The 18,533-nt window shown below is 39.4% G+C and overlaps 2 protein-coding genes across 9 annotated transcripts in view; both read left to right on the top strand.

Moving 5' to 3' along the window:
• Positions 1-2,203: 2,203 nt before the first annotated feature.
• Positions 2,204-5,587, top strand: LOC110764036 (NAC domain-containing protein 105-like). Of its 2 annotated transcripts, XM_088249653.1 has the most exons (5): positions 2,204-2,505; positions 2,973-3,532; positions 3,645-4,529; positions 4,636-4,909; positions 4,962-5,587. In XM_088249653.1, exons 1-3 carry the CDS (start codon positions 2,310-2,312, stop codon positions 3,786-3,788), a joined length of 900 nt encoding a protein of 299 aa, XP_088105779.1. In that variant the 5' UTR covers positions 2,204-2,309; the 3' UTR covers positions 3,789-4,529; positions 4,636-4,909; positions 4,962-5,587. The 2 variants fall into 2 exon arrangements, with proteins under 2 accessions (XP_088105779.1, XP_088105778.1); XM_088249652.1 differs by having other exon boundaries at positions 4,636-5,587.
• A 1,811-nt stretch (positions 5,588-7,398) lies between these two features.
• Positions 7,399-18,533, top strand: part of LOC110746340 (uncharacterized) — a 31,459-nt gene continuing 20,324 nt past the window's right edge. For 4 of the 7 annotated variants that reach the window (XR_015833953.1, XR_015833954.1, XM_088249327.1 and 1 more), the window contains exons 1-4: positions 7,399-9,370; positions 9,640-10,253; positions 15,929-16,069; positions 16,171-16,311. Coding sequence is in view for 4 of the 7 variants with exons in the window: in XM_088249327.1 (XP_088105453.1) it covers positions 8,572-9,370; positions 9,640-10,253; positions 15,929-16,069; positions 16,171-16,311 (1,695 nt within the window). In the remaining 3 variants the exon portion in view is untranslated. Of the gene's footprint in view, positions 9,371-9,639; positions 10,254-14,198; positions 15,103-15,303; positions 15,828-15,928; positions 16,070-16,170; positions 16,312-18,533 lie in introns of those variants that run through there. The other 3 variants (XR_015833955.1, XM_088249328.1, XM_088249329.1) reach the window with 3 other exon arrangements.

Here is an 18,533-nt window from a genome sequence, read left to right as displayed (position 1 = left end):
ATAGTTGTTGCTTCAATGGCTCTTCACAATTTTATAAGATATCATTCAATGACAGATCAAGAATTCCAACCGTATGATGCTGATGTTGAGCTACTTCCCTCTGGCGGGGCGGGAGTTATTATAGGGGAAGAGATGGTTGAAGAATAAAATCTAATAAGTATTTTAGTCACGAGAAATTCTCCAATAATGAATGTAATTCAATGGCCGAAATTAGAAATATATAACCAATCCTTAACTTAAATACTTATTGGAGAATCTCCCTTTAGTGACATAGCCCCAATACGTGTATGGATTTTCCATGTTGATTCATACAATTTCTAAATTTTCAAGATCAAAACTTTGAAAGCTGATCAATCTATCAAATGAGCATGAAATTTAAATAAATAAAAAAATAGATTTAGAAACAACTCCAAAAAATGTTCGTCAAAAACCCGAAACTCATTTTAAGTAGAAAAAGACAAATAAAGATTGAATTTTTCAAATAAGAATGAACGCTTAAAACTAAACTAAAATACTCAACCCGTTTTATAATTGAAATAGATTCTTAACATCCCAAATAATAATTCTTTATGCATAAAGCTTTCATCAAAACAAAAAAAAAATAAACTCTTTAAAATTAAAATTAAAATAATAACGGTCTAGCCGTGCGGCTATATTCTTTAAGAAAAAAATAATAATAAAGTATAGCCGCGCGACTAAACTCGTTAAAATATAAAAATAAAAAACTGTATAGCCGCGCGGCTATACTCTTGAAAAACTTAAAAAAAAATTAAAAACCGTATAGCCGCGCAGCCATTCACTTTAAAAATTAAAAAATAAAACACTTTAGCCGCGCGGCTATACTATCTAAAAATTAAAAAAAAAAAGATAGTATAGCGAAGGGCTATACCTTTAAAAATAAAAACCGTATAGCCGCACGGCTATACGCTCTGGAAAAAAAAATTAAAACATGTATAGCCGCTCGGATATACTCTTTAAAGCAAAAAAATTAAATACAGTATAGCCGCCCGGCCATACTATTAAAAATAAAAAAATTAAAACTGTATAGCAGGCCGGCTATACTCTTTAATACAGTATAGCCGCCCGGCTATACGATTTAGATAATATTCGCATAATCTCGCATCTCTGATGCACGAATTCTCTCTAACTCATCATCCAAGGTTCTTTTTCCCAATGTGAGCGAGAGAGAGAGAGAGTCGAAAACCTCAAGATAAAAAATGAGAATCCAGATATAGATAAATTTAATCCATCCAAAGCTGCTCCATCAAACATGTAAGAGCAGCTTCCCATGCCAAATGTGTTTTTCTGACTGAATCACATCCCATTAACCCCACTGTTAACCTGTCAATATACTCTTTAAAATTAAAAAAAATAAATTAAAAAACATATAGCCAAGCGGCGATACTCTTTAAAATAAAAAATAAAAAATAAAAACAGTATAGCCGAGCTGCGATACTCCTTAAATAAATTTTTAAATGCATATCACATTCAAACACTTAAAATTCACTTTAAACTATCATTGTAAAGCCTTTGATCTGATCCATCCATGTATCAGAAGTCTAGAATGTTCCAGAAATCTCTCGATTGCATTTGTTTTCCCCTCAAAAACAAAAACAATGATAAAATGAACTAAAATTACCGAAGCTGAACTTGCAAGAGCAGGTAGATAAGATTCCTTTCAACAGGACATAAACAAATATAGAATACAATTGAAGAAAAAGCGGGAAAGGACCGGTTGGGACGCACTGGTGTGACGCAACGCAAGCCTTTCCGGTGACTCACTCGTTGCCAAAAATAAATTTTCTATGTGGTATTTGCACCCACAGGTGGTTTATGAATAAAGCTTTGATATGATCGGTTGCTACTTCTTTTGGATGAATAAAGCCTTTGATCCTGATGATCCATGTGTCAAGAGTCTAGAATGTTCCTGAAATCTCTCGTCTCTCGATCGTATTCGTTTTCGCATCAGAATCAATGGTAAAATGATGAAAAGAAAATTACTGAAGAAAAGATTCATCCAAAAAGGACAGAAACAAACATAAAATACAATGAAAACGCGGGAAAGGACTGACGGGGGACCCACAGTGAGAGATGAACTTGTATGGGAAGCTCAGAGACCTGTGGGAAAAAAAACACCAGTCAAAACCCTCCACAGTGCTTGCTTTGAGTGAGTGGGTCTTGTTTTCTTTCTATTTTTTCTTTTTCTTTTTTTGGTCAATTGGGTCTTTGTTTAGTGTTCATAAATACAGCTTCACTCTAGTGCTGCTTGCTCACAGAGCCAAAAACATTGATTGATAGGAGGAGGAGAGATGAGCAGCAGCAGCGGCACAACAGATGAAAGGGTTTCAGTGCCGATGGGCCTATTACCCGGAATTAAATTCTCTCCCACCGACAAGGAACTGCTTTCCTTTTACTTGAGGAATAAAATAGCGGGCGAGGACTCTGAATTCAGCAACATCATCCCTGAGATCAATTTGCGAGAACTCGAGCCTCGTGATCTGCCTGGTAACCCATTAATCTTTCTCACTTTTTCTTCACTACCCATTTCCTCATTTCTAATGCTACTATGTTTTTGTTTATAAAATTTTGATCTTGATCAGTTCTGTTGTTGTTATTGAGTAGCTTGGTTTCCAAATTTTGTTTTGGGAGATTCACTATTATCTGCAGTTCGATTTCAATGCTCTTGAAAAAGCCATCCCTTTTCTCATTTCTAATGTACTATTTTGTTGTGTGCATAGATTTATCATCTTGATCAGTTCTGTTCCTGTTGAGTAACTTGGTCTGTTTTGTGTTACATTTCGATTTCAATGCTCTTGAAAAAAAAATTACCAACCCTTTTCTCATTTCTAATGTACTGTTTTGTTGTATGTATAAATTTATGATTTTGTTTAGCTGTTGTGTTGTTGAGTACTTCAAAGACTTGAAGTGGGTTGGTTTCAAATTTTCTATATTTTGCTTGTTTTGCATTTCAGAGTTCTTCTTCAGCGAACCTGATTACATGTCCCCCAACGGCGATAGCTGCCACAGGACCACGAATGAGGGCTTTTATAGAAGCACAGGCAAGCCTCGTGAGATCGAGGATGAACTATCGAAAGCTGTGATTGGTGAGAAGAGATATATGCCTTTCCACGAAGGTCGTGCGCCCGAACACAAGCTGACCAAGTATGTCCTGCATCAGTTTTCTCTCACCAAAACTGAACGCGCTAAACTGGCTACTAATCGGGAGTTTGTTCTAAACCACCTAACAATTAAGAAGGGTTCAACTAAGGCGCGTAACCCTAAACCCAATTATAAGAAGCGGAAGTATGATTCAAACTGCGATAAATTAGCTGAACATGGTATTCCTGGCTACATCGCCTCCAATTATAAAGATGATCAAGCTGCTGCTGCTGCTAATATGATTCCAGAGCCCGAAGAGCATCTCGCAGACAAAGATGGTCTGTTTGGCAGTGAGAATCAAAATGAATGCGCCGAGTCAGAGTCTGCAAATGGTTCTCGTCTTATAAACAATAATGATCCGTTTCATGATGAGGTGATAATAAACCTGCCTTTTGAACAATTTTTTTTTTTCAATATGAACTTTCTATATCAGCACCAGAATCTCATCAAACCTTAACGCTTGCTTGTTATGGCTTTTAATGCAGGTTTCCTTTCAGACAGAAGGAAATCTGATATCACCCTTTCATCCATCTAGCCTACGGGATATTCCTCTGAGATCACCAGTGCACACAGGACTAGTGGGAGATGTTGTGTATGCCAATAACTCTATCCTTATTGGCATGCAATGATGAGTCGCAATCTTCAGATAATCTGGAGTTTACGATTCTTTTTCCCACAAAGTTCTTGAATAATTTCATTGGTGACCAAGATTATTATCCTCTGTAGAAACAACATGCACTATACTTTCAGTGACTCTAATCTACTAGAGCCATTGGGAGGAGTGTATGATAGCTATAGTGGAGTAAGAAGTGAGAAGAACACTGAATTACTCCATGGATCGGTAGTAGGTTTTTTCTGCGTTAGTACTGCAACATAGATAGTGAACCGCAACATTTTAGTTATAGGAGAACATCGATAGAGGCCTTGTAAACCACGAGGTCTTGGAAGGGTAGAACATAACCCTTATCTACTGGAGGATTTGGAATCTTGTTGATAGTTGTAGAAATTTATGTCGGACAGGACAAACGACAAAGGTTAAGTCTGTTCTTGTTCTTTCGGCCATTGCTCAGCATTCCCAAGTATTGGAAACTTCAAACTTGTTAAGTGAACATGAGAACCACCGGCAAGTGCTAATGTTTGAGATGCCATCTGGAACTCTACTCTTCTCTGACGAGTCTGAATTAAAAAAAAAAAAAGTATTTTCTTAGAAGTAGTAATGTGGAGACCGCTTCTCTCCCAATTGTCTTCAAATAGTACTCTCTTAATCATAGGACACACATACCTCAATATCAACCAGCATCCATTCATGTCTTCACACACGGGAGGTGCTCCGAGAAGAATCCGACTGCAAAGCTGTATCACAGGACAAGGTGAGTGAATTTGACCTGAAACATGAAGAGAAAGCTCTTGTATTGAAGTTTTGAGGAGGCTATGTGCTATTTTTCACTAATGTGATTTCTGTAACTCTGTTTGCAGGTTAGGGATGCTGCAGAGTATTGTTTTGCTCTTCATCTGAAAATCAAGTCCTGGAAGCATACGGTTTGAAGCAGGCAACAATAGGGTTCTTTCATGTTCTTGGAAGCGTCTCCTTGAAACCATTAATCAAGTCCCCGATATTTTGGTAACAAGTTCTAGCTCTAGCCTTGATACCTAGGCTTCCGTTCTACCTCTGGCCTTGATACCCGGGCTTCCGTTCTACCTCTAGCCTTCATACTCAGGCTTCCGTTCTAGCTCTAGCCTTGATACCCAGGCTTCCGTTCTACCTCTAGCCTTAATACTCAGGCTCAAGCCTTAATACTCAGGCTTCCGTTCTAGCTCTAGCCTTGATACCCAGGCTTCCGTTCTGGCTCTGGCCTTAATACTCAGGCTTCCGTACTAGCTCTAGCCTTGATACTCAGGCTTCCATTCTAGCTCTAGCCTTAATACTCGGGCTTCCATTCTACCCCTAGCCTTAATACTCAGGAAATTGTTCTAGCTCTAGCCTTAATTCTCAAGCTTTTGTTCCCAAGTTCTAGCTCCACCCTTGTACTCGGGCTTTCGTTCCGCAGGCTGTTATTCTTGAAGTGGCATCATACATGATCTGCTGCTACGTGGCTGCTGGAGTCTCAATATACAATACAATAACCAGACGCTAATCAGACGTCGTGGTTAATCGTATGGAAGTTTTGAGGTTCCATCCTTAATGGAGTAGTAGTTACTATCAGTGTAAAATTGTATGATTATGATTGGCTTAAAACCTTTCTGTCACCTTCAGGTTGAAACACCCAAACCCTACAATTAAAAATTGTATTCTTGTAAAGTTTGTTTTTGTAATTGGCCTGTATCAACTGCTGCGGTCCCTTTGTGTACTGTATCATCAGTGTTAATATTGTGTATTCAGAACCTTTCAGTGTTGAATGGAATTTTGTGTATTATATTTCTCTTTTTATATTTCAATCCCGCAATGTTTAATATGTCATTGTTCAGTATTAAGAAAGAATGATGGAAAAAGAACAGAAACAAATATAAATTACAATAAAGAAAACAAATAAAATCACTCCTATCAAGCCTACGTTTTTCTTCACAATAATCATTCTCTGAGAATTTGGGAATGGGTTTTGCCGAAATGGAAGAGGGGTTGGTTGAAAGCCAAGAACTTAAAATCGCAATAGCAGCAAGAGATGGTGGTAGAGAGACGAGGAGGCGATCATGGGTTTGATTTGAGTGGGAGTGAATAGGTAAAAGACTATGATGGGTTTGAGTTCGATTTTTTGTGGAAGCCATGGAAGCCACTGTGCTTGCTTGCCGATCAAGGGAAAGTCAGATTTTTTTTAGGGGGTGTAGATGTTTTGGCATTTCAGTTTTTAATTGTTTAACTTTTAAAATAATATTTTACTTTTTTTACCCCTCAATTTAACGAAATATTTGACAGTAGGATTGTTTTGATACCAAATAAAGTGTTAAAGGACTATTTAAATGAAAATTTTAGCTGGTAAACCAAAATCATAGTGAATCACTAGTTGGGGGACTATTTCGATCAAAAACCCGAAAGTAAATTTAGAACTCCAAAAAATGTTCTTCAAAAACCCGAACACTCATTTTAAGCAGAAAAAAAAATATATATAACAAAGCAGAAATTTTCAAATAAGAAAGTAGGCACTGAAAAAAGAAAGAAAATTCAACTTAATTAATGGATTAACGACAAATGCAAATTACCATATAGACAAGACAAGGGTAAAAACTTGTAAGAACTACAAAAATGATTGCCAATTTGAAATCTAAACCTGTTTTATAATTTAAATAGATTCTTAACATCCCAAATAATACTTCTTTATGGATAAAGCTTTGATCGAGAGCCCAAAAGTGCTTACTCAAACTTCTTGGGTGAGTAAAGCCTTTGATCTAATCCACGTATCAGAAGTCTAGAATGTTCCCCTAAAAAATCAAATGAGAAGGAAAGAAAATTACTAATCTCTCTGAACTTCCAAGAGCAGGTCCATTATATTCAACAGGAAATAAACAAATACAAAATACAATAAACAAAGGAGGGAAAGTACTGGATGGGACCCACTGGTATGTCGCAAGCCATGCCACGTCACTCACTCATATTTCTTTGAGTGGGAGTGAATAAGTAAAAGACTGATGGGTTTGAGTTAGATTTTTGGTGGAAGCCATGGAAGTCACTGTGCTTGCTTGCTGAGGAAGGGAAAGTCAGATTTTTTTTGGGGGTGTGGGGGTTTAGATGTTTTGGCATTTCAGTTTTTAATTGTTTAATTTTTTAAATAATATTTTACTTTTTTTATCCCTCAATTTAACAGAATATTTGATGATAGGACCGTTTTGATACCAAATAAAGAGTTGAATGACTATTTAAATGAAAATTTTAGCTGGTAGACTAAAATGATAATAAATCACTAGTTGGGGGACTATTTCGGTCGAAAACCCGAAAGTAAATTTAGAACTCCAAAAAATGTTCTTCAAAAACCCGAACACTCATTTTAAGCAGAAATATATATATATATATATATATAACAGAGCAGAAATTTTCAAATAAGAAAGTAGGCACTAAAAGAAGAAAGAAAATTCAACTTAATTAATGGATTAACGACAAATGCAAATAACTACATAGGCAAGACAAGAGTAAAAACTTGTAAGAACTAAAAAAATGAATGCCAATTATGAAACTAAACCTGTTTTATAATTTAAATAGATTCTTAAGATCCCAAATAATACTTTGGATAAAGCTTTGATCGAGAGCCCAAAAGTGCTTACTCAACTTCTTGGGTGAGTAAAGCCTTTGATCTTTGCTGGAAAAGGCATCCCAAACCCTAGCTAAAAGAAAAACTCTCTCTCTCTGAAAGCTTAGCCGCCGCCCCCCTTTGGGGGTTGGTGGCCATTTCCTTTGGTGCAACCCGTCCTGTTTCTACTCCCTTTCCTTCTTCTCATCCCTCCTTTCCTTTGCCTCCCGCTTCCCCTGTTGGGGTTTTATTTTACTTTTCCACGCCTTTTTCTCTTGCTTTGCTTTAGTTTTGACTTTTGGTCCAGATCTCTTCTTACCCATCTTTCTACTGCTACTGTGGCTGATTTTGGGTGGGTTCGTGGTTTTCTGGTAGCTCTTTCGGCGGTCGGCGCGGTGGTGGGCTCTGTTTTGGTGCTCCTGTTTAGATCTACTCAGATCTATTCGTTTCCCCGGGACTGCTCATCGGCCTGGTCGGCTTGGGTGTTCTCGGCTCTCCCTGGAGTTGTCGAGCTTGCGGTGCAGATCTGTTTTTCTGCAGTTTTCTTGCGGTTTTTTAGTGCTTCAACTCGTTTTGCGAGTGTTGCTTGTTCAGTCTCTTCTTGTATTTGCTTGTAAGAGTTTAAGTTTTGTTGTATTTGTAGTTTGGGTGCCTTGGCGTTTGGCTTTAGGCTGTTACTGTTCGATGCCGGAGTTTTCCTGGCCTGCGGTGTTTTTACCGCTTTATCTCTGGTCCTCTGTGGCCATGACTGGAGTGCCCGATTTTTTTGGTGTCCTCCCTCTCTGGACTACTGTCCAGTACTGTTCTCTCTGGCCTGCTATGGCCATGTCCGGAGTGCCCTTTGCTTCCGGTGTCCTCCTCCTTTGGACTACTGTCCACATCTGTATTAACCCTTTATGGGTATCTGTAACCGTTTTGGTTCTTGTTCTGGTTTGTATGGCTTTTAGCCTGGGGCTTGATTCATGAATACAATATCGCTTATTCTCAAAAAGCCTTTGATCTGATCCACGTATCTGAAGTCTAGAATGTTCCCCGAAGGGAAGAAAATTACCAATCTCTCTGAACTTCCAAGAGCAGGTCCATTATATTCCTTCAATAGGACATAAACAAATACCAAATACAATAAAAAAAAGGAGGGAAAGTACTGGATGGGACCGACTGGTATGTCGCAAGCCATGCCACGTCACTCACTCATATGAACTTGTTTGAGACGCTCAGCTCGAAATTAGTCTTTTTGATATTTTTATCAAATTACAATCGGTGGCCTATAATTACAACTCACTCTGGTGCCTTGCTTTCTCACTTTAGTCTCCTTCTTTCTGGGGCTCTCGCAGAGCTTTCTTCCATTTCTGCCATGGCTGCCACCACTGGATCTTCTTCAAGCTCTGCCGCCTCTGCTGATGACCCAGCTCTTGCTCTGCCGTCTGTCCTCAATGTGAAATTGGATCCTACCAATTACCCCATTTGGCTGGCGCAGATCATTCCTCTGCTCAGGAGCCGCCGCCTGATCTCTTTCGTCGACGGCACCAGCATTTGTCCGCCTGCGTTTCTTCTCGGTTCCGACGGAAAACCCACTAACGCGATCAATCCAGCTTATGAAGACTGGATTCAGATGGACCAGTTGGTGCTTTCTTGGATCAATGGCTCCCTCAGCCACCCTGTCCTTGCTACTGTGGCTAGTTCTATCTCCGCCCGTGCTACCTGGCTTGCTTTGGCGGCTCTGCTTTCGACTCCGGTCCCGGTTTCTGATCATGGCACCGCTGCCATGGTAGGTTCTGGTGGGTGTGGCTCAGGAGGAGGAGAGATGAGCAGCAGCAGCACAACAGGTGAAGGAGATTCAAAGCAGATGGACCTGCCCGGGTATAAGTTCTCTCCCACCGGAGAGGAACTGGTTGGCTTCTACTTGAAGAAGAAGATGGAGGGCAAGGACGCAAAATTCAGGGACATCATCCCTGTAATCGATGTCTGCAACCACAAGCCTAGTGATCTGCCTGGTAACCTATTAATCTTTCTCACTTTTTCTTCACTGCCCATTTTTACAGTGTTTTTGTTTATTTATAAAGTTATGATCTTTGTCATTTCTGTTGTTGAGCAGTTTGGTTTCAAAATTTTGTTTTGTGTTTCATTTCGATTTCAACCCTTTTGAAAAGGGCAACCCATTTCTCATTTCTAATGTACCATTTTGTTGTATGCGTAAATTTATCATCTTGTTTAGCAGCGGTTGGTTTCAAATTTCCAATATTTTGGTTGCGTTGAATTTCAGCGTTCTTCTTCAGCCAACCGGATTACAAATACAACAACAGCAAGCGCTGCAACAGAAGCACAGATGAGGGTTTTTATAAAAGCACAGGCAAGGTTCGTGAGATCAGGGCTGAACAATCCCAAGCTGTGATTGGTAATAAGAGGATTTTGTCTTACTACGAAGGTCGTGTGCCCAAAGCCAAGAAGACCAAGCATGTCATGCATGAGTATTCTCTCACCAAGACTAAACTGGCCCAACTGGGTGCTCAAAACAATCAGCAGAGGGAGTTAGTTCTCTGCCACCTGACGAATAAGTCAGCAAAATCTGAGAAGCTGAAAGATGATTCAATCTGCGGCGATGAATTAGCTGAACCTGCTATTGGTGGCGAAATCGCCTCTAAATCTGAAGATGATCAAGCTGATGCAACTGATATGATTCAAGGCCCAGATGAGCATCTCGCAGACAAAGATGTTCTGCTTGGCACTGAGAATCATAATGAATGCGCCGAGTCAGAGTCTCCAAATGGTTTTTCTCCTACAGAAAATAATGATATTTCAACCTGTGTTGGTTTACCTGGTAGCTTTGATGTACCTGGTGGCTTCTTCTTGTCTGATTTTGATGATCTGTTTAACGAGGTGAACTTTTGAACATTTTTGTTTATATGAACTTGCTGTATCAGTACAAGAAGCACTTCAAAACTTAAGGCTTGCTTGTCTGTGTTTATTATTGCAGCCGTCCTGTCCTGATCTTGGAGTAAATATGGATTCAACCTTTCTTCCACCTCAGCAGCTAGCAGCCACATCAGCCACCACACCCACCTCATCCACATCATTTGGTGGCTTTGGTGTTGGTTCATCTGATGGCTTCTTCTTGTCTGATTTCGATGATCTGTTTACAGAAGAAAATCTGGGATCAATCTTTCATCCATTTCTGACACAGGATTACACACTGTTGTCACCAAGGAACACAGAACTGGGAGATGTTATGCATGCCAATAACTATATTGACATGCAGTGGTGAGTCGCAGTCTCCAGATAATCTGGAGCTTACGATTATTTTCCCACAGTTCTTGAATAATTTCATTGGTGACCAGGATTATTATCCTGTGAAGAAACAACATACACTACTTTCAGTGACTCTAATCTACCGGATCCATGGGGAGGAGTCTATGATAGCGATAGTGGAGTAAGAAGTGAAAGGAACACTGAATTACTCCATGGATGGGTAAAAGTTTTATTCTGCATTAGCTGCTGCAACATAGATAGTGCAACATTTTAGTTATAGGAGAGCATCAGTAAACCACAAGAGGTCTTGGAAGGGTAGCACATCACCCCTATCTACAAAACAAATTAGATTTCTTTTCTCAAAAGCAGTACTTTGGAGACCACGTCTCTCCTGTCAACAGAAGCACAAATATTTCTCATGGCAATTCTCTTCAAATAGTGTACTCTCTTTATCATAGCACACTCAATACCAAGCAGCATCCATTCATGTCTTCACACATAGGAGGTGCTCCGAGAAGAATCCGACTGCAAAGCTGTATCACAAGACAAGGTGAGAGACTTTCAATTGAAAACATGAAGAGAAGCCTTTATGGCTTTCTCACGGTAAATAAAAGCTCTTGTTTGAAGTTTTGAGGAGGCTTTTTCCTCTTTTCACTAATGTGATTTCTGTAACTCTGTTTGCAGGTTAGGGAAGGTGCAGAGTATTGTATTGCTCTCTTCACCTGAAAACCAAGTCCTGGAAGTATACAGTTCGAAGCAGGTGACAATAGGGTTCTTTTGATGTTAATGGAAGCACCACCTTGAAACCATTAAGCAAGTCCCGGATAGGGCATGGCATAATATTTTGATTCCAAGTTCTAGCTCTAGCCTTATTCTCAGGCTTTCGTTCCCAAGTTCTTGCTCTAGTCTTATTCTCAGGCTTTCGTTCCCAAGTTCTTGCTCTAGCCTTATTCTCAGGCTTTTGTTCCAGCTGTAGCCTTATTCTCAGGCTTTCGTTCCCAAGTTCTAGCTCTAGCCTTATACTCAGGCTTTCGTTCCGCACTCTATTGTTCTGGAAGTGGCATTATACAGGATCTGCTTCTACATGGCTGCTGGAGTCTCGATATATAATACAGTGACCAGACGCTAATGTGACGTTATGGTTATTGGTATGGAAGTTCGAGATTCCTTCCTAAATGGAGTAGTAATTACAATCATTGTAAAACTGCATGATTATGATTGGTTTAAAACCTATCACCTTCAAGCAGAAACAACCAACCCCTACAATCATTGTAAAACTGTATTATTATTATTGGTATCCTTGTAAATGTTGTTGATTTTGTTTTTGTAATTGGCCTATATCAAATGCTGCGGTCCTGTGCAGCATTCTTGCGGCCCTTGTGCACTGTATCTTTGTCAATTTTGTATATTAAGAACCTTTCAGTGTTGAATGGAATTTTGTGTGTTATGATATATTAACATATTCTCATTTCATATTTCAAACACACCGGGGTTGGAAGCTACAACAATTACAGTGGCTGAATGTCTTGCCCTTAGGGATGTGCTAGCCTATGCGATCCATCGGGGTTGGAAGAAGGTTCTCATTGAGGGGGATTCAAGCTAATCATTGACTGTGTAAACAAAGCTGCCTCAGTTCCTTGGAGTATTCAAGTCCTCATCCAAGATATCAGTTTAGTGCTCCTTTTGTGAGGAGGTTTATGTGAATCATGTGTTTAGAGAGGCCAACTTTAATGATCTTGCGAATTTGGGCCATGGCCTTTCCCCGTCCAATTTGTGGGAGCATGAGCTGCCTCTTTTGTGCTCTTTCACCTTTTATTTTGACCTTTTTGAGTTTGCGTACCTGAGATGTTTTTGTTTGTAACTTTCTTTTACGAATAAAAAAAAGAGATATGAAATGCATTTAAAATTCTTCAAATTGAACTTGTCTGCGTTAATGGGTCTTAAAATACAAGGGGTGAACACGGGTTGGGTCGGGTCGGGTATAGGCCCAAACCTCTCATCGAACCGGCTATGTAGGCAGGCCCATTGGGCAAACCGCACACCTCATTTTTAGGCCCATTTTCGAATGAATTCGAAACCCGATAAGTCGGGTAGGGTTAGGTCGGGTTGGCGGGTTTCTGCCGAGGCCCAAAAAGAGCAACTGAAGGTGAGTGAGAGCAGAGAGAGAGAGCGCGAGTCACTGAGAGAGAGAGAGCGAGATTGACTAAGAGAGAGAGCCACGCTGCGAGAGTGACTGAGAGAGAGAGGGAGCGACAATGACTAACAGAATAAGAGAGATTGGAAGAAGAAGTCGACGGATTTGGTTTGGGGGGAGGAGGTTGAGTTAGAGAGGCAGATCTGATGGAGAGAGAGAAAGTGTTGCCAGTGGCGGGAGGAAGAAAAAATGGAGGAAGAAGAAAAAATAAAAAATGGAGAGAGAAGAAGAAAGTGACGGTTGGGAGAAAAGAATAGGAAAAGGAGAGTTTGTGGGGTAGGAAACCTAACTCTTTTTTTAATGTTGTTTTAATTCTTTAGATTGTACTAAATATTATAATCGTACATACATTTCACAAGAAGACGCATCAGTCCAGTGGAATTTGGGCTTTGTGTCTGCACCTTGGAAAGAGTTCGACTCCCCATCACTGCACTTATTATGAAATTTTAGACAATTTTCATGGAATCGGTCCGGTTTGGGTTTCGACGATTTTGAAAAATTCAAACCGGTTTGAATCGGTTTTTTCTGGGTCGGCCGGTTTTTTCTGCCGATTTCAATAATTTAAAAAAAAAAACCGAACCAACCTGCCAAAATCGATCCGGTTCGGCCAGTTCGGTCGGGTTTTCGGTATAAATGTGCAGCCCTATAAAATACACATAACAAACTTGTAATTTGGTTTTCAAACTTCGACATACAACTTCCAAACTTTCAAGATGAATACCTAACAAAAGTTTGAAGTTGGATCACTCTATCATATGAAAATTTGAAAATAAATTTAGAACTCTAGAAAATGTTCTTCAAAAACCCAAAACTCATTTTAATTAAAAAGAAAACAATTCAAAATTGAAATTTTCAAACAAAAGGTACGCACTAAAATAGATAGAAAAATCAACTTAGTTAATGCAAACAAAACATAGTTTACATAGATTCTAAAATTTATGTAACTAACAAAAAATGCAAACAAAACATAATGAAAGTAAAAACTCGTTAACAACTTCAAAAATGATTGCCAACAATTAAATATAAAATTTATAGTTTACATAGATTCTTAACATCCCAAATAATAATATTTTTATGAATAAAGAGTCTAGAATGTTCCTGGATTGTATTTGTTTTCCCCTCAAAAATCAATGAGCAAATGAAGAAAAGAAAATTACTACAAGAGGGGTGGATAAGATTCCTTGTAAAAATTTCGACAAAAAAAAAGATTCCTTGAAAAGAACAGAAACAAATGTAAAATACAATAATAATAATAATAATAAAACGCGGGAAAGGACTGAATGGGACCCACTTCCACTGACTCAGGTAAGCTTGTATGGGAAGCGCAGCTCAAAAACCTGGAAAAATATAAAGTTTTAAATTTTTTTTAAAAAAAACACCAGTCAAAATTAGTCTATTTTTCTGATCAATTAATACAAGTTACTTCCACTCTGCTGCATCCTTGCTCACTCACTCACTCACTCTGCCCAAAATCTCCTTTTTTCTTGGTGTCTCCTCCTCCTACAGGCTTTCTTCCATTTTCTGTCATGGCCATGGCTGCAACCACTGGATCTTCTTCCAGCTCTGCCTCTGCTGCTGCTGCTGCTGACAAGCCAGTGCCTGCACTGCCGCCGCTCACAGCGAAATTGGATCCTACAAAGTACCCCCTTTGGTTGGCGCAGATCATTCCTTTCCTCAACAGCAACGGCCTGATGTATTTCGTCGACGGCACCGCCACGTGTCCTCCCGCCTTTCTTCTCGACGCCGACGGTAAACCCACCAACACGACCAATCCCGCTTATGACTACTGGATTCAGATGGACCAGTTTGTGCTTTCTTTGATCAATGGCTCCCTCAGCCACTTTGTTGTTGCTACTCTGGAGGGTTCTATCTCCGCCCGTGCTACCTGGGTTGCTTTGGAGGCTCTTCTTCTTAGGGCTGAGCAGCAGCATCTGGTTCCAACTCTGATGGTCTCGGTTTCTGATCATAGCACCGCTGCCGCGGCAGCTTCTCCTGGCTGTGGCTTTGATCATGTTGCTTCAGGAGGAAAGATGAGCGGCCGAGGCGGAGGCGGCGGAAGCGGCGTAGGAGGCGGCGGAAGCGGCGTAGGAGGCGGCGGAGGCGGCACAACGGGTGAAGGAGTTTCAGGGAAGAAAGGCCTACCCGGGGTTAAGTCCTTCTCTCCCACCGAACAGGAACTGGTTGGCTACTACTTGAAGAAACAAATAGAGGGGAAGGACTCAGAATTCAGGGACATCATCCCTGTAATTGATCATGTCTGCAAGCGTGAGCCTCGTGATCTGCCTGGTAACCCATTAATCTTTCTCACTTTTTCTTCACTACCCATTTTTGCTATGTGTTTGTTTATTTATAAAGTTATGATCTTGATCGGTTCTGTTGTTGTTGAGTAGTTTGGTTTCAAAATTTTGTTTATTGTTGCATTCACTACCCATTTCTCATTTCTCAAGTATTATTTTGTTGTATGCCTAAATGTATCATCTTGTTTAGATGCTCTGTTGTTGAGCACTTCAAAGACTTGGGTTGGTTTCAAATTTCCAAAACTTTGCTTGCGTTGCATTTCAGCGGTCTTCTTCAGCAAACCTGATTACAAGAACTCCAAAAGAGATCGCTGCAACAGGACCACAGATGAGGGCAAATATAAAATCACATGCAGGGATCGTGAGATCAAGGATGAACTATCCAAAACTGTGATTGGTAAGAAGAGGTATTTGGCTTTTAAGGATCATGTGCCCAGTGCCAAGAAGACCAAGTATGTCATACATGAGTATTCTCTCACCAAAGCTGAACTTGCCAAACTGGGTGTGGGTCCTAATCCCAATCAGAAGAAAGAGTTTGTTCTCTGCTGCCTGAAGAGTAAGTCAGCAAATTCTAAGAAGCTGAAGGATGTTTCAATCTGCGGCAATGAATTAGCTGAACCTGCTATTGGTGGCGAAATCGCCTCTAACTCTGAAGATGATCAAGCTGCTGCAACTGGTATGATTCAAGGCCCAGATGAGCATCTGTTGAAAGAGGTGAACTCTTGAACATTTTTGCTTATATGAACTTGCTGTATCAGCACAAGTAGCACATCAAAACTTAACGCTTGCTTGCTTGTCTGTGTTTCTTATTGCAGCCGTCCTGTGCTGATCTTGGAGTACAGCAGCTAGCAGCCACATCAGCCACCACACCCACCTCAGCCACATCATTTGGCGGCGTTGGTGTTGGTTCACCTGATGGCTTCTTGTGGTCTGATTTTAATATTCTGTTGGAAGAGGTGAACTTTTGAACATTTTTGTTTATATGAACTTGCTGTATCAGCACAAGAAGCACTTCAAAACTTAACGCTTGCTTGCTTGTCTGTGTTTCTTATTGCAGCCGTCCTGTGCTGATCTTGAAGTACAGCAGCTAGCAGCCACATCAGCCACCACACCCACCTCAGCCACATCATTTGGCGGCGTTGGTGTTGGTTCACCTGATGGCTTCTTGTGGTCTGATTTTGATGATCTGTTGGAAGAGGTGAACTTTTGAACATTTTTGTTTATATGAACTTGCTGTATTGTTGTGAATTTTAGACAACCTGAAAAATGGAGATTATAAAGATTAGTCTAAACACAAATTATACTCGCAAGTGCATAAGGTCAATCGTAATATAGTATGACAAATACAAGGTCATTCCCACGAGAATTGAGTTCAACTTCCAATTAGTCTAACTTAATTTACTTCACAAAATACTTTAACTACTCTAATTATATAAACAAGAAATTAAACACGTAGCATACTCACGTAAACACAAAAGGGATTTTTGAAAGAATGATTTAATCAACAACGAAATTAAAAGACAAAACAAGTAGAAGTCACAAAACACAAAGATGAGAAATTCAAATTGATAAAAGCACTAGAACAATGAATTCACCACTAGTAATTTGATCTAGCCTCATATTCATCTACTTGTTGACAGAACAATATAAAATATGAATTTAGATTATAATAATTCTCAACAAAATTGTAACCATCAAATATACAACAGATTCACATGAAATTAATGTAAATCAACAAACACAAATGTGTAGAAATACTGACAACTTTAGCGATTGAGGCTTGCAAGAATTGCAATGTCCTAAAGACAGATTTCGCCCTTGCCCTTGTGCTCGCTGTTCTTTGGGCGTCTATCTGCCAGGATTCAACAATCAATAATCCTAAATTGAAGCATTTCAATTGAAGACTATGGCGGCGAACCAATTATATATTTGTACTCTCAAGACACTTAGGAAGGAAACTTGAAGATTGATACTCTAACATAGCATAAGTGGGGAAAAACTCCTTATTTGTAAAGAAGGTAATGGGTTTATATATAACCCATCAGGTATCCACCAATGGACGCAACTTTTGATTGCAAAAGATGCTTCTATATTTGATAACTGCATTCAACAAAGCAGTTGCTTTTGAATGGTAACAAATAATATCAATTGCATTTAAAACAATGCAATTGTTTGAGCAAAACTGACTCTTGTACTTTTTCACTCAACCATAAATTTAAATATTTAAATATTTAATTAATATTATAATTATCTAATTTCCAATAATCCCCCCATGAGTGAAAATTTAAGAAGAAATTTGAGAGTACTGATGGAAAAGAGATGCATCCGAAGAGGTGTCTTTTAGACTTGAACCTATCATAGTGAATACCTATCGGATTCACTTGGTGGCGCAGTGGATATAATGAACTTGAACTGTTCACCGCAGTAGTAAATTGAGACAATAGGAATCACACATCTCCAATCCTAATATATTATGGTTCATGCAGTTGTGTTCATTTTGGTCTTGAACAATTCCCGGATTCATGAGAGCTTTAGAGAACTTAGCCATCTCACTCTCATAAAAGTGACCCCACTTCTACTCTCACATAGGTGACACACTGATTAAGAATAGTCTGCTATATTCCTCTTATTTATAAGATATCAATATCATTAAACATAAGTACCATCATTAAACATAAGTACCCTTTATACTTCTGCAGACAACACACTTCTTCCACCATAGGAATAAGGTATAGTGTGTAACAACTTTGAATCATGCCTAACCAGTTTGCCTATTGAACCTAGACCATGGGATCTCCAATCAACTAGGTTTGGTTTCCGCCCGGCCAATTCATTCAATATGTTAGCTTTAACCTCATTCCCCTCGATGCTCAACTCACTCTCTAGTCCAACCTGTTAAATTTTGGATCCACTAGGTTGACTATAAATTGATGGGTGTGCACATTCCATCTTATGAAATTATATTCATTCGAGAGTGGTTATTTTTCAAAAAGTCCTCCATACGTTTTGCAGGGACTTACGAAGTAATTTGCCAACTCTTCAGTAGACTTCCCCCACATTTAAGGTATTTGTAGGGTCATCAACCTTTTTATACCTTAAAATAAACGTTAATCATCTCTTTTAAAGAGCAAATTACTTGTCCATTCTTACACGAATATGAGATTACAAAGATAATTAAGCCACCCCCCACAATTCTCTTACAATTGTGATTGCTATTAAACTACCAATGAATTTTCATACCGTAAGAACTTTGCAAATTACGTTTAGTGCAATTTTGCAATAGACCCCCACATTTTCGGATTCTCATCATTTGTGTAATTTTGTTACACATGAATATCCTCTAGGAAATTTCGAAGCCACTTTACTCGCCCCACCACCCTTGTTAAGGCTATGGATTCACATTCCATTGCAGATCATGCC

The sequence above is a fragment of the Prunus avium genome, chromosome 2 (genome assembly GCF_965620075.1).
Source record: "Prunus avium chromosome 2, drPruAviu1.hap1.1, whole genome shotgun sequence".
Lineage (NCBI taxonomy): Eukaryota > Viridiplantae > Streptophyta > Magnoliopsida > Rosales > Rosaceae > Prunus > Prunus avium.
The sequence above is the reverse complement of the archived record's forward strand: the minus strand, read 5'-3'. Positions and strand labels throughout refer to the sequence as shown.

Coding starts and splice junctions, on each gene's coding strand:
- LOC110764036 (XM_088249653.1), top strand. CDS start 2,310: ATGAGCAGCAGCAGCGGCACAACAGATGAAAGGGTTTCAGTGCCGATG. Junction 2,506..2,972: donor CGAGCCTCGTGATCTGCCTG/GTAACCCATTAA, acceptor TTTGCATTTCAG/AGTTCTTCTTCAGCGAACCT. Junction 3,533..3,644: donor ATGATCCGTTTCATGATGAG/GTGATAATAAAC, acceptor CTTTTAATGCAG/GTTTCCTTTCAGACAGAAGG.